General features: G+C 47.8%; 1 protein-coding gene across 1 annotated transcript in view; it reads left to right on the top strand.

Annotated features, from left to right (window-relative positions):
• Nucleotides 1–4102: 4102 nt before the first annotated feature.
• Grb2 (growth factor receptor bound protein 2) overlaps nucleotides 4103–15376 on the top strand; it is a 62443-nt gene continuing 51169 nt past the window's right edge. The window contains exons 1-2 of the mRNA XM_075990083.1: nucleotides 4103–4319; nucleotides 11333–11537. Of these exons, the coding sequence (XP_075846198.1) occupies nucleotides 11460–11537 (78 nt within the window). The 5' untranslated portion in view covers nucleotides 4103–4319; nucleotides 11333–11459. The remainder of the gene's footprint in view (nucleotides 4320–11332; nucleotides 11538–15376) is intronic.

Here is a 15376-nt window from a genome sequence, read left to right as displayed (position 1 = left end):
TGCATTAGCAAAGATATGGACGTTCAAAAGATAATGGCACCTTCCGGAAACCACATGTGATTCGGTATTAAAGGAGCTGGTTCTGGCTGTGAACTGAGGGCTCACAGTCAGTAGCTGATCTTTAAGAGCCTTGCAACAGACTCGAAACATTATCTTGTAGATGATAGCCATCTTAGTTCTAATAGATTTTCCACTCTGCAGTAGCAGCGATAAAGTAGTTTGAAGATGAAAATCAAACTGTGGCCCAGCCCTGCTTCAAGTGTAACACAGGATGGAGTTGCCTGAGCCTCTCCAACTGTCTCAGCCCTGAACTGCATGCTTCTTAACCTAGACACATGCCTCCCTTCTTCTCAGGCTAACCAGAGTCCCAACCTGAACCTTACTTCCTGTCTTCCTTCTTAGAAGTCTGTCTTCCACTTTCAGTGTCAAACTCCAGGCAGGAAAATCCTGCCAACTGCAGAAAGATGCAGAAAGGGACAAAGGCAGTCTGGCTATTTCTATCCATATGTCCTGGAGGGTGGCATTCTTCATTCAAAAGACAGCTCAGCGTCACTTCCTCAGACACTCTTTCCACCTTCCCTGAGCCACTCACCCCTACTGAGATACTTTGTTCCTCTCTATATCCTTTTTTAGGAGCCCACCTTGCATTGCAAACATTTGGCAAGACAAAAGAGGAGCTGAGGCTTAAGTCCTGAGAGGACCCCTGATGCTTTCTTGTTCATCTGTTTGGGAGAGGGTCTTAGGTTGACCAGGCAGGCTTTGTCTGCTCCTGTGGCTGAGGATGGCCTTGAACTCCTGATTCTCTCAACACTACTACCTGAGTGTTGGGATAATAGGTGTGCACCACCACACCTGGCTATTTAGTATTATTACTACTACTATCATTCTTTTATGAAAATTTTTATTTCATGTGCATTGACGTTTTGCCTGCATGTATATCTATGCGATGGTGTTGGATCTCCTGGAACTGGAGTTACAGACAGCTGTGATCTGCCATGGGGATGCTGGGAACTGAACGAGGGCTCTTGACCACTGAGCCATCTCCAGCCCCTTATTAGTCTTTTATTTTATGTGGATAGGTGTTTTACCTGCATGTATGTCTATGTAATTTGTGCATGTGTGGTGTCCAAAGAGCCCAAAAGAAGGTGTCAAATCCTGCAAAACTGGAGCTGGGGAACTGAGAACCACTATGTAAGTGCTGGGAATTGAACCCAGGTCCTCTGAAAGAGCAAAAAGTGCTCTTAACCTTTCAGTCATCACTCCAGTCCCTGTTTTTTTATTATTATTAATTTTATTAATTAAGTGTGTGTGCGTGCATGCGTGTGTGTGTGTGTGTGTGTGTGTGAGAGAGAGAGAGAGAGAGAGAGAGAGAGAGAGAGAGAGAGAGAGAGAGAGAACAAATGCTTTCGGAGATCAGAGGCATCGGATCTTCCCAGAGCTGGAGTTACTGGTGGTTGTGAGCTGTCTGCTGTGGATAGTGAGAGCCAAACTCAGGTTCTCTACAGGAGCAGTATGCATTCTTACTCAGTATGCTGAGTCATTTCTCTAGACTTATTTATTTATTTTGGTACAGGTTTTCTCCATGTTGTCCTGGCTGTCCTGGAACTCACTCTGTAGATCAGGCTGGACTTGAACTCAGAGATCTGCCTGCCTCTGCCTCCTGAGTGCTGGGATTAAAGGCATGTGCCACCACTGCCAGGCTTTATTTTTGGATTTCTTTCTTTCTTTTTTTCTTTTAAGATTTGTTTATTTTAGGTTTTTAAGTGTTCTATGTGCATGCATGCCTTTATGCCAGAAGAGGGCATCAGATCCCACTATAGATGGTTATGAGCCACCACGTGGTTGCTGGGAATTGAACTCAGGACCTCTGCAAGAGCAGCCAGTCCTCTTAACTGCTGACTTATCTCTCCAGTCCTGTTTTTGGATTTCTTATTAATATCTCTTCCTTAAATTTTTTGAGACAGGATCTTGCCAAAAAATCTGTCTAGACCCCAAACCCCTTTAAATTAATTATTATTTTTTATTTTATACGTACGAGTGGTTTGCTTACACGTATGTATGTGTACAATGTGTGTGCCTGGTGCCAGAAAATGGTCTTGGATTTTCTAGTAATGGAGTCATAGTTGGTTGTTAGTGCCATGTATGTGCTGGGAACCAAGCCTGGGGCTTCTGCAAATGCTCTTAACCTCTGTGGCTTAGAAAGTCTTGATCCTCTTATTATTGTCACCTCCAAAACCTACCGGTGGAGGTCACCTGACACGGAAACCTAAGATGCACATCCTAACGTCCCCTCTTACCCCTTACGTCCCCCCCACCCCCGTCACCCCACCCCGTGAAATAGTGTTGGATTCGATCACCCTCCTCTTGCTGTCACACTGCATACTGAACTTTGTCTTTCTGTGACCACACCACCAGATAATGGCTCCCTCTACCTTGTGTTACTCATTCCCCGCCTCCAAACCCTGGAGTGTCTGGTCTCCCTCCCCCACCCCCCTGTGAAACACTTGGATTCTGACAGCCACTACACATGCAACTGGCCATTGGCGTGCAGTTCCGTGGCACTTAGGGCCGAGTTTTTCTCTTTCAGACGGAACTAACTCTATCTAGACGGCAAACTGCCCAAAGCAGAGGGTTCATCGGCTTCACCTTTTGCTCTGAAAGGCACTTTTGCTGCAAAGGATGTGCAGCAAACACTTGGCGAAAGACCAGTTCTCTGTCCTTATTTCAGCGGACCCATCTCCTCCATTGTACCAGAGGCTTGGGTGTTCCCAACGCTATTTTGTTGGCTTCTAGACAACACATTAACATTAGATGCGTTCTGTGCTCTCCTGTAATTGGAACTGAGAGTCACTTCTCCAAGCCCTACTCACTACTCCCCCACACTCAGCAGCCCCCAAATAGGCGGCTATGTACTTTGCATTGCATGGAACACGGCTTTCCCACGCCTCCATTGCTCTGTTCTTAAGTGCCGTTCCTCTTGCCGGCTATGCTCTCGCCCTGGTTCCTGGGCTGCGGAACTCCTCCTCACCCTCCAATACTCGCTTCGCATCACCTCCTTTGTGAAGTTTTATGCATGGGCAGAGAGGAACAGGGCGAGCCTTTCTCCATCTTTTTGGCTTCCTCAGCATTTCCTCCAAAGAGCTACAACAGTACTGTCATTATTAATTTTAATGCTTAGAAAATTATTATTATTACTATTTTAATTGGTTTTTTTCAAGACAGGGTTTTTCTGTGTAACAGCTCTGGCTATCCTGGAACTTGCTTTGTAGACCAAATGGGCCTCGAACTCACAGAGATCTGCCTGTCTCTGCTCCAGAGTGCTGGGATTAAAGGCGCGCGCCACCACGCTGGGCTGCTTGTATTATTTTAAATTATGTTACAGGTGTGTGGGTGTGTGTCTGCATGAGGGTGTGTGCAGGTGAATGCCTGTGTTGGCCAGAGGCCAGAGGCACTAAATCCCTTGGAACTGGAGTTACAGACACTTGTTAGTCTTCTGATGTGGGTGCTGGGTACGGAACTCAGGTCCTCTGGAAGAGCAGCAAGTTCTTTCAACCTCCAAGATTTCTCTCCAGCCCAAGACATGGCTCGTTTACTCTCTATTGCTACTCTCGACTGAACTGCTTGGAGGCCAGGATCTCTTCGTGGTTTTATCTTCTTTACCCAACACAGTGCTTACCTACATTAGGTATGTGGCTCAGTTATTCAACAGACCAAACAACTCATCTTACGAACCAAATTCCCAAACAGTTCTATGCCTGGTCCTCTACTCGGATTGAGCCATCTTGACACCGCTCTTCCTTCTCCCTTTTGGCCTTGGTTTGGTAGAACGGGAAAGGAACGTGATCTGAGCGTGGAAAGGGTTATTCCTCCAGGGCAGACCTACAATTCACCAGCTCCGGCACCCAGAGGGTTACAGAGACCCAGGGGCGGAGCCCAGCCCGTGCCACCTGCTGCGGGGTGGGCTGGCGCATGCGTGCAGGCACCCGATGGGCTACCTGCCGGGCCGAGCCTAGGAGGAGCGCCTGCGCTCTGGGTCTTTTCCGCTGGGGGAAGTCTCGCGGGGGCGGGGCGCGGCGGGGCGGGGCCGCGTGGGGAAGTTCTCGCGGGACCCTGTCTAGGAGCGGAAGCCAGGCTGCTGCTGCTGCTTCAGCGATCGGGCGGCGGCGGCGGCGGCGGCGAGAGCGAGCGAGCGAGGCTGAGGCGGAGACGGTGGCTGGGGCAGCGGGAGCCGCAATCGGGGAGCAGCAGCGGGGTTGGCGGCTGCGGGCGGCAGCGCAGGGCGGGCCGGGCTGGACAACGGAGCGGACGGCTGCACCACGGTGAGTGCAAGGGAGCGGGCGGGAGGAAAGCGGGAGCTCCGTCGTCCCGGGGCTCGCCGCGGCGGGCTGCCCGGGCCCGATCTGCTGGGCTTGCCGGAGCGGGCCGCTGGCGGGCGGGGGATGGCTCGGACCCGAGCGCAGCTGCTGCGCTGCCGTCTCCTCGTTTCCCCTTTTGGGGCGCTTCCTTCCTGGTGCCGGTCTTCCTCCCGCTTGGGGCAGAGACCCGGCTGGTCGGGGAGGTCTCGTGCTGCGGCCGTCCGCCTTGGCGCAGAGGGAGCCCGGAGCAGCCGAGAGGCGCAGGGTGCTGTTCTGAGTCAGGCTGACTGAGCCCGGGAGGCGGGGGATTCGGTCCCGGCTCGCTAACGTGATTGATGCTCCTTTGACCTGCAAAGCAACCACGTCACCATCTTTTGGCATCTTGCGGCCGAATTGTGTGCGGGGATCCACCGTGTGCTTGAATGGTTGTTACCCGGACCCGTCGACGGGTCTTTGTCAGAGCTGGGCGCGTCTTTTTTAGAGCTACTTGAAAAATACTTGTTGGGGGAAAAGCAGGAGCAGCAGCTGATGGGAACGCTGGGAGGAAGGATTTCAGCGAGAGCCCCGCTGGTTCATGTCCGTTTGCAGCGCTCCGTTTGAGCTAGAGTTTGTTTAGAAAGTGATTTTTTTTTTAGGCTGTCTTCAAGTGCTATAGCAGTGAGTGCAGTTTGCAGAGGAGCCGAAGCACACTCAAGGTCCATCTTCTGGTTCCGTTGACACTCAGAAGAGGCTAGAGAAATAGGCTTTATTCTGACTTCCGCACCCTCTTTCACTTTGTTCTCCAGTTTTTGCCTTCTTCGTCTCCTTTCCACTCCATTTGTAACGCTAGTCATTGCCCCTCCACCCCCTTTTTAAAAATAATCTACTTCCCCTTCTTGCTCTTCCTCCGCTATAATTTTCGAAGTTTCTGCCCGTTTTGGCACTGTTAATCCTGTTAATTTTCTCCGTCGTTCCAAGATTCCTTTTTCTTTTCCCCGTTTTCATTTCTCACTTTCAAACGTCCACGGTATTCTTCAGCCAGCCATCAGGGCTGCTGGGGGGGGGGGGCTGACTTAAGTTTTCCCCTGGGAACTCGGAGACTCAAAGGACTGAATTCATTCCTAAGTAGTCCATAGTGCCATCAGGTCACAAGTGGATTTTGCCTGTTTGTTTGTCGCATTTGTATTTTAGTGTTTTCTTACAGATCATGCTTTTGTGTCTAGTATTTTCTTCCTTTCTCCCTTTGTGTCGTTTCACTGTTAGTAAGGAAGATTGAGACAGTTTGGGGGCAAAAGACTCATCTTTGGGATTTTAGTATGGCTGGGAATCGTCAAATGAAAATCACCTATGGAATTTATGAATTAAGATAGTTTGAAAAATCTAAGGGAACAACTTCAGAAATTTGTAAATTAAAGCCTACCCCTTCTAACTACTGATTTAGTCCTTACTAGGCTTTTCAAAATAATTTATGTGGGTGAGTGTATTTTGTCTGTGTGTGTGTGTGTGTGTGTGTATGCTAATAGAGGACCCTAGAACTGGAGTTACAGAGGATTGTGAACTGCCATGTGGGTGCTGGGGATTGAACCCAGGTCCTCTGGAAGAGCAGTCAGTGCTCTTAGCAGCCTGAGCTGTTAGGTCTTTAGCCCATCTCTCTAGCTCAATTGTTGGGTTTTAAGTGGTGGCTTATTGGCTCCCTGAGGTCTCTTCAGTGATTCCTGTTAGGTCACGTGCAGCAGCGTTATGGAGCCTTAGACTTGGGACAGGTGGCTGCAGGACAGGGCCGTCATACTCTTGGACAGAAGTTAGAACCTACTGAGGAGCTTTACCCTCTGGCCAGTGATGATTGAGATGTGTTGCTTTGTGTTTGTCAAAGCCGGTTTTCCCCAGAGTTGTGCCAAGTTAAATACGTATCATTTGTATTTTGTTCAGACATGGTGCATTTTCTGGAATGCAAATTTCAAAATTTGCTTAAGACTCCAGTCAGATCTTAGCAGTGATTCTTAAAATTTGTATGAATAAACATTACCTGACAATAAATTGACTAGAAACAATTCTTTATCCAAGTACTTTTTTGGGACAAGGTCTTGATTTTATATACATACATACCTATGTATGTGTATGTATGCATGTAGTCCAGGTTGACCTCAAACCTTTATTTATTTTGAGGCAGGGATTCTGTAGGCCTGGCTTCTCCGGCCCTCACTATGCAGACCAGGCTGGCCTCAAACTCACAGAGATACTCCTGCCTCTGCTGCCCAATTGCTGGGATTAAAGGTATGCGCCAATGTGTATAGCCCCCACTTCAAACTGAATTGTTCTGCTTCAGCTTTAGCCCAGTGCTAGAGTTTTAGGCTTATGCTACTGTACTTGGTAGGGGTATCTTTTTAAAATTAGGTTATGGCAGAACTCAGCAGTGTTCTGTAATGTAAATGTTGCCTCTGAGATTGAATCATTTGAAAGATTCCATCCTACAGGGAAGCACTTTTAGTAGGAAGGCAGACAACTCAAAATAGCTGCAGAAGTCCCTGAAACTGAAGAGATTCACTAGGCCTCTCCCTGCCAGAGGAGTAATGAAATCTGAGTCCCTTTTGGACTAAGAGAAACCATGTTGCAAAGAAGACTCTTTAGACCAGACCAGCTGCTTGGAAGAAGCAGAAACCAGTGGAGCTGCGGAAGGTCAGACCCTCTCCAACCTGTTTAGCTGCCTGCGGCTATGCAGTGCTCTCCAGGCTCCCAGCTTTGTCACCCAGGCTGGAATGGGATATGGTGGTGCAGCTGTCTTTGAGTCATGTCTGCTCCTGTGAGTAACCCCTCACCCATATTCCTGTAACTCGCTCCAGTAAAACTCATTGGTTCACCAAGTTGGACTTCGGTGGCTTCCATACTTTGGTCCCTATCTGGGGCGAGTAGACTTGTATGCTGTGTCTTCTCCAGGAAAAGTTTGTCAAGCTGGCCCCACAATAAATTAGTCCCCAAATGGGCTGATTTAAAATAGACAGCCTTTGTAAGTTTACATACAAATACCTGAATTAAAAGAATAAATTCCCCATTAGGAGGACCTCATGCAGGAATCAATAAAACTCAGAAGTACATGTCAAGATACATGTAGCAAAAGGACATGCACTTTAAGTGGATCAAAATTTGAGACATCTGCAACACAACTGAACAGCAAAGAAAGTACAAGGTCAGGCTGGGTCATGGTGGCACACACCTTTAGTCCCAGCACTGGGACGCAGAGGCAGGCAGATCTCTGTGAGTTTGAGGCCAGTCTGATCTAGGAGTGAGTTCCAGGACAGTCAAGGCTATACAGAGAAACCCTGTCTCAAAAAACAAAAAGTACAAGTCAGGCTAGGGCTGAGGCTTGGTCCATAGTGTGTTTGCCAAGCATACAGGAGCCCAGATTGGATCCCTGTACTACACTAACAGGGTGTGGTGGTGCATGCCTGTAATCCCAGCACTTGGTAGGTGAAAACAGATCAGGTTAGGTCATCCTCTGGTACATAGAGTTGGAAACCAGCCTGGGCTACAAGAGGTGCTATCTGTCTCTAGACACAAATGGTGAGATAGTTCTCAGACCCTGCTTTCCTGCAGCTGCATTCAAGGTGTAGAGTGAGCCTTTTTAGCACTCTGGTTCAGACCTGTAATCCTCGCATCTGAGAGGCTAAGGCAGGGGGACAACTCTGAGTTCAGGACTAGCACAAACCATAGTAAGACTTTATCTTAAAAAACAAAACAAAAATGTCTAACACTTGTAAAAGTTGAAACTATTCAAATAATCACTTAACAGAACATCAAACCATAAGCCATTGAGAGGGCTCAGCAGGTAAATGCTGCTACCAAGCCTGCTGACCCGAGTTCTGTCCCTGGAACCTACTTGGTGGAAGGAGAGAACCAACTCCCACATGCACACACAGATAGATAAATGTGAGAAAATCAAATCAATACTTTCTGTCTGTGGCAAATAAAATTAGCATTTGACTTAGAAAACCTGAAGAGATTAGATTAGGTTATCCATAACCAAGGAATCCCAACCTTCCATTAAAGTCAGCAACAACACCATACACTGTGCTATACACAACACTATTAAAGGAAAGAAACCTAAAGACAAACACGGGTACCCAATTTGCATGTGCGCACATGTGCGTGCACACACACTGCCTGGTGATTGAGCCAGAGTTCAATCAAGTGTGCTAAGCACATGCTTTCCCACTGTGCTGTCTCTCTAGCTCCTACCAGAGCTGACACTGCTCTTCTCAAGAAATGAAGTGGCTGGGCACATTAGCATTCCTAATGAGAGCGGCTCTAAGCGGTTAGCATACATCTCGAGAGCCCATCACATGCAGTAAAGTGGAAAATACAGTTGTAATTGTTGAAGTGAATTGTATCTGAAAATGCAGCCTAAAGGATTTGATAAAATTCTGTTCTCTTTCTCTAAATTCTCTCTCCCTCTCCGTGGCACTAGGCCAGCCAGCATAGCTTACTGTTGAGTCTTCATGGTCTGGAGAGGCAGGAGAAATGCCATTCATTCAAGTAATGATCCTATCAGTTATACCTATAATACCGAGCAAACCTTTTTTTTTGGTTTTTCGAGACAGGGTTTCTCTGTGGTTTTGGAGCCTGTCCTGGAACTAGCTCTTGTAGACCAGGCTGGTCTCGAACTCACAGAGATCCGCCTGCCTCTGCCTCCCAAGTGCTGGGATTAAAGGTGTGCGCCACCACCGCTTGGCTTTTTAAACCGAGCAAGCCTTTTAAACGAGATGCAGTTTTCTGACCAGAAAATGGGATAATAGCTACCTTCTAAGATAGACTGAACAATCAGAGAGAGAAAGGGGGGAGGGGATCTTGAATAGAGCCTGACAAGTCACTGGAAGTTAAACAACAAAACAAAGCATAAATGCAAATCAAAGCAATGAGTTGGTGTCAGTGCTGGAAAGATAGCTAATTCTCTTCTGGGAACCTGTTTTTGAATCTCGGTACTCACACACGGGGCAGCTCTCAAACTACCTTTAATTTCGCTCCAGGAGATCCAACACCCTTTTCTGGTCTCCTTGGGCACCAGGCATGCATGTGATACACAGATGTACCTGCAGTCAAAACACACACATACTTAAAAATTGTAGATATAGTTTAATCTATTAAAAATAACTACAGAGACTATATTGAGAATTTTAGGATACTGGGGCTAACATTTGATTTTTAAAACTTTTATATTTGCTCAGACTTTTTCTTCCTCTTCTCCTGAGAGTCAGCACCACATAGACACACAAAGGTATGGCCGTGAAGAACAAGCAGCAGTGTGGTTTGCTAGGGTGGTGGCCTTCAGACTTGGCTGAGGACATTCCTCGGGAGATCTCTCCCCTGGTAGCACTCACATCTCCAGCCGGTCTGCTGCGTAGCCCATTTGCTGCCGAATGTTTGAGTAATGCTCCAAATGTTAACTTTAGAACAAGAGTAATAATCACTCGTGCCCCTCAAAGGGAGCTGCTGGGTGGTAACTAGCCAAGAAAGGTGCCACTGTCAACAATCCTCTCCCTTCTGCCAGGGCTCTTGTTTGTGTTTGTCTAGTTTGTATGTGAACTGTGACTGCAAACCGGAGTAGGGGTTTCATCCTCCCTTAACTATGCGGAGATCAAGATGACGCCCCTGATCGTGGCCACACCGTCCGTCCCAGGTCACTGTCAGTGGATACACCGTGGGGAAGTTCTGACCTAGGACTTCACATGGAGAAATGGTCCACCGACAGAAGGCTGCTCACTCACTGCAGGGCTCTCCTGACGGAGGAAAGCAGAGTAGGAACTGGATGAGACTGGGGTCGGACCATCTGGTACCAGCCTGTACTTAACCTGTCCCCCAGAGAAGACATTTGAGGTGGGGAACGTGCGTCTCTGCACTCTGGGGACCAATCAGGCGGATCACCTCAAATTCTTGGCCAGACTGGTGTATATATGGATGTCAGGCCAGCCATAACTCTGGTGTGAAACCCTTCCTCCTGCTGCCCCAGATATAACTTGATGGCTCAGATTTGCTGAAAGGGGTACTTGTTTGTTTGTTCTTCGAGACAGGGTTTCTCTGTAGCTTTGCAGCCTGTCCTGGAACTTGCTCTGTAGACCAGGCTGGCCTCGAACTCACAGAGATCCCCCTGCCTCTGCCTCCCCAGTGCTTGGATTAAAGATTTGCGCTGCCACCGCCCGGAGAGAGGGATTACTTTTAAGTATAAATTAGATCAACTCTGCTCTTGTGCTGTTTAGAAGTAAAGTACAGCTCCAAAGCTACAAAGAAACCCCTGTCTGGAAAAACAAACAAACAGAAGTAAAGTAGAGGCTGTTCCTGAATGTTAAACCTGGATCACCTATTTCAAGGACTAGAGTCTGGGGTATCTTGTGCAAGAGCAGATTCCTTGAGTCCTCTGGTGACCAAGCGACAGGCCGGTGTGGACGATGCTAGTGCTCCTAGTATCGCTGTTGGTGGGTAAGAAGTATTCTAGGCTCGCTCTCTCACCTCCTTTTGAGAACAGGTCAAGCTTTAGTTTCAGTAGACTAGAGCCTCTTAATACCCAAGTCCTGCATGGCTCTGACGGAGAATGGGAGCGTTCTGGTCCTCAGGACACCAGCCGGTGGCGGGGAAAGGGAGGGGGGCCCGTGTAAGCACCTCCGGAGCCTTGCTTTGCCCGGCCTGCCTTGGGTGCGGGAGTTGTGTGAAGGGGTGTTAGGGGAAAGGCTGAGACCGACGCCGGCTCTGGAGCTTACACCCTGCGGGAAGGAAGAGGAAGTGTATTCTGGAATAGCTTAAGCAGCTGCCGCCATTGGCCGCTGGGCCTGTCAGTCGCCTGGGGCTGAGGCTGAAAAGAGGAAGAAGGAGAGCTGTTGCCTGGAAGGGAGGAGGAGGGGGCTGAGCCCAGCGGAGCCAGGGGGCGTGGGGGCTGGGAGTGCAGGCCAATTGGCAGGGCGGGGCTGCCTTCGATCTGGCCACTTCTCTTAATCATCGCTCTTCTGATTCAGGGTGGCATTGTGTGTCCCAGTGTGCAAGAATAGCCCCAGAATCGGAAAGGCTGAACCCAGAGCTCTTCAGCAGGGAAGATTCCCTTCCCCCCTGCTTCAGGCTGCTGAGCACTGAGAGGCGCTCAGAATGGAAGCCATCGCCAAATATGACTTCAAAGCTACTGCTGACGATGAGCTGAGCTTCAAAAGGGGGGACATCCTTAAGGTGAGTGCTGATGTGGTTGCCTCTCGTGCTTGGCTGCCTTTCCTCACCCTGGTAACACACAAAGACGCTGTGCTTTCTTTCCTCAGTGCACACTTTAACATCCATCACCAGGTTTAATTGGACAGCTTGCCGTAGTAGATGCCGAGCGATTACTAAATGTGGCATAGGAGAGTGGTGTGGTGTGTGCTCCTTAACTGCCTTTGTGTGATGTCTGTCTGTCTGTTTATTGACACAGGCAAAGTCGGAAGGGATCATGAGTGATGGCTTTACCTTGTGAAGTTGTATTTTAAAAAAACCCACAAGGAATGTTTTTAAATCCTGAACGTGAATAATTTATGTAAAAGCATTCCTCTAGTCTTGCTGTGCATAGCCAGAAGACTCTGCCTCTTGTCATGGGGCCCTAGATTAGAAGCTGCTTAGGGAGAGGGTGAGTATATGCCTAAACTCACTGAAGAGTTCATTGCCTTTCATTTCTGAGAAAAAAACTAATGGAGTTCCACATAACAGTGTTTAACTTGCCCTTATACACTTTAGATTTTGGCTTTCTTTAGAGGAACTTGAGCAATTACTGAGAATTAAAGTCTAATTGCGTAAAAGATGGATACAGATTAGAAGTGAGCCTCTTCGCGGTTTGGAGCTTACTGGGCCGTGCAGTGACCTAGCACACGGTGATGTACGCAGTCGGCTGGAGCAGCTCACCCTTTTGGTTATCGCTTTTCTTTACAGGGCGAGTGTTGTCTAAGAGTGTATGGACTACAAGTGCGGAAACTAAAGCTTAATATTTTGAATGCTGCCTGTGTCTCAAGTTTTGATATTCTTTCCTCAGAGCCCTAGTCTAGATATTTGTGGCTTCCCTGCTTTTTTGCTTTTTTTTTCCCCTACCCAAGTGCTACTCTTTGATTTTCTAGAGGAAGAAAGTGAAAACGTGATTTATGGGAAGAACTATAAAGACTCATTATGTGAATCTATGGATAGTGATCAAGTCTGCCCTCAGTGCTCAAAGTGAGGGAATATTATTATGTGACAACTTTTCCTGAGGAAATGCACAGATAGGGAGCCCACGACAGACCAAAGTCCAGCTCAGTGAGCCAGGAGGTTTTATTGGAGTTACTTACAGGAATATGGGTGAGGGGTTACTTACAGGAGCAGACATGACTCAAAGACAGCTGTACCACCAGGTCCCGCTCCAGCCTGTCACAGTTCATACAAGCTGGAAAACCTGGAGCACCCTGGACAGCCTGCAGGCGGACACTGCTCTAAACCTCTTGCAGGCAGCTGGTCTGGTCTCAGAGTCTACAGCGCCTCTCCTCTGAGCCTTTTCTTGTCCCATGGCTACTGAGAAGGAGACACTCGGTTTTTATTGCTTACTCTGGCAAGGAGGGGCCTAGTGAATCTAGTCAGTTTCAGGGACTTCCTGCAGCTATTTTGAATTGCTTATTTCCCTTTTTAAAGATCTTACCTGTAGGATGGAATGTTTCAATCTCATAGGAAACTGTTACACATTTTCCACATCAAGGAGCTGGGCTCTGAAACTGTTACAGTGACCAGGGAGAGAGGCTAAATGTCAGTTGACCTGCATGTGCGTAAGGCAGTGCTGAAAGGCTGCTCCAGAAGTTAGCCCCTTGGTTGTGACACAAAGCTGTTTGAGAGATGGACAGAATCAGCCCTGGCTTCAGAGCCCATTGCTGGTTTCTTAGAGTGCTAGGACTCAGAGAGGGAAGTCCTGCTACTGAATGACTCTGCCATTGGCACAGAGGTCATCTGCTCTGTGCTTACTGTGTGCAGGAGATAATCACTTGTGCTGTCTCAGAGTGAGGCTGTTACTCAGGCACTCAACGTTTGCAGCCTGTACAAAACCCTTAAGAACCAGGGGTTTTGTTTATTTGGTTTGGCTTTTTGGAAACAGAGTTCTTATTTATTTATTTATTTTTTTTTAGGCCAGGCTTGCTTAGAATTCATTATGTAGCCCAAGATTATAGGTGAGCTCCACCGTGCCTGACACATTGTGTTGTGTTGTGCTGTAATGCTAGGGTTCCCATTAGACCTCCCCTGGTAACTTGGACTTGCAGGGCTGGCGGTTCATAGTCTTCTTGTCAGTGCATCCCCATTGCCTGTTAACACCACATCTACAAATGAAAACAAAACCGGGGACCCTGAACACCACCACCCCTGGTGCTGTCTCTTGAGTTTGCCCTGCATCTAGACCATAAATGTTTGACACATTGTTCATGTCCTCCTGGGAATTTTTATGATGAGGAAGGTGAATCAGAATGTTCCCATTTACTTTCGCATTCTGTTTGGGAGAGAAAGCCATACACTTAGTTCTTTCCAATTCGGTAGATAACTGGGATATGAGGTCATGATGCCATTATTGCTTTTGAACGGTGGCCATTAGCTGTTTGTTAGTAATCTTGTGGCTCCACTCCAGAGAGCGAGAGCAAGTGCAAGCGAGTGTGAGTGTGTGACACAGTGACTGTCCTTTGTCTCAGCTCTGACACAGCTTCACGAGGAGGAGGGGCGCTCTGGGTGAAGAACTGTTGGTAAAACAAACAAGCAGTTTTCTTCCTTTCTTCGGAGTAAGCCCACGTCATCACTCACTTTGATATCATTTGATAGCTCTGGGCTCAAAGGGCTGCAGTGGTGTGGGACACTTAAACTTTAATTGAAATAGGGAGATATTTGTTGTTCCTTTTCTTTTCCTCTTTGTTTTTTGTTTTGTTTGTTTTGGGGTTTTTTTGGTTTGTGTGTTTCTTTGCTTGTTCTGTTTTGAGATGACACATGTGTTGCCTGTGCTGGTGTTGTTACTTGTCCTTCTCTCCTGAAGCTTGTGTTTTGCCTGGAGAGCAGAGGTACTCAAGAAAGAGAAGACTTTTCCCTGCGCGCTCCAGGCCTTTGCATGGTTGAGATGCACTTAAGTCCCTCACTGTTGTGGCAGAGAAAGGGACCGGGTTTGTAGCTCAGAGGTGCAGCACTTGCTAGGCATGTGAAAAAGTCCTTTGTATTTTTAGCATTGGTCCTATAAAACTGCCTTGTAGGGATGCCTTTTTTTTTTTTTGAGACAGGGTTTCTCTGTAGCTTTTTTTAAAAAAAAAAACAAAACATTTCTTTAACTTTATGTGCATTGGCATCAGATCTCCTGGAACTAGAGTTACAGACTGGTGTGAGCTGCCATATGGGTGCTGGGAATTGAACCCGGGTCCTCTGGAAGAGCAACCAATGCTCTCAACCACTGGGCTGTCTTTCCAGCCCCTCTCTGTAGCTTTTTGAGCCTGTCCTGGAACTCACTCTGTAGATCAGGGTGGCCTCAAACTCAGCCATTTGCCTGTCTCTGCCTCCTGAGTGTTGAGATTAAAGGCCGGCAGTAGCATGTCTTGACTGTTCTTCAGGCACCGCTGCACAGGGATCCCAGGGCCATTTCAAGCCCACAGACCTGTGTGAATTCCATTGAGGTTGCTTGCTTCCTTCTTCAGTTCTGGAGGGGACCAGCATTCCAGTCATTGAGGTGTCCGTGACTCACTGCTTTTACTGTCCTCCTGAACTGCTTGAGAAGAAGGTCTTGGGTTCACTCTCTGCCCTTTGAGCATCCGCCCGTCTCTGCCACTTAGCTTATTTCAGTGTCTTATTTACTGAGCAGGCCTGAACCGGACTCATTGCCTTGGCTGTTGGGGACGAGGCATAAGCTACACTTTCTGTCTTCAGCAACTCTGAAAGAAAAATACATTACTGAACTAGGAGGCCCAAGGCTTAGCTCCAGAGTTTTGGAAGACAAAAGGCCCCTTAACTTAGATTCTTATTTTTACCCTTACTTATTTGGGGGAAACAGGCACGGGTGCCACGGC

This window comes from Microtus pennsylvanicus, chromosome 11 (genome assembly GCF_037038515.1).
Source record: "Microtus pennsylvanicus isolate mMicPen1 chromosome 11, mMicPen1.hap1, whole genome shotgun sequence".
NCBI classification, from domain to species: domain Eukaryota; kingdom Metazoa; phylum Chordata; class Mammalia; order Rodentia; family Cricetidae; genus Microtus; species Microtus pennsylvanicus.
This window is presented reverse-complemented; position numbering and strand designations above follow the sequence as displayed.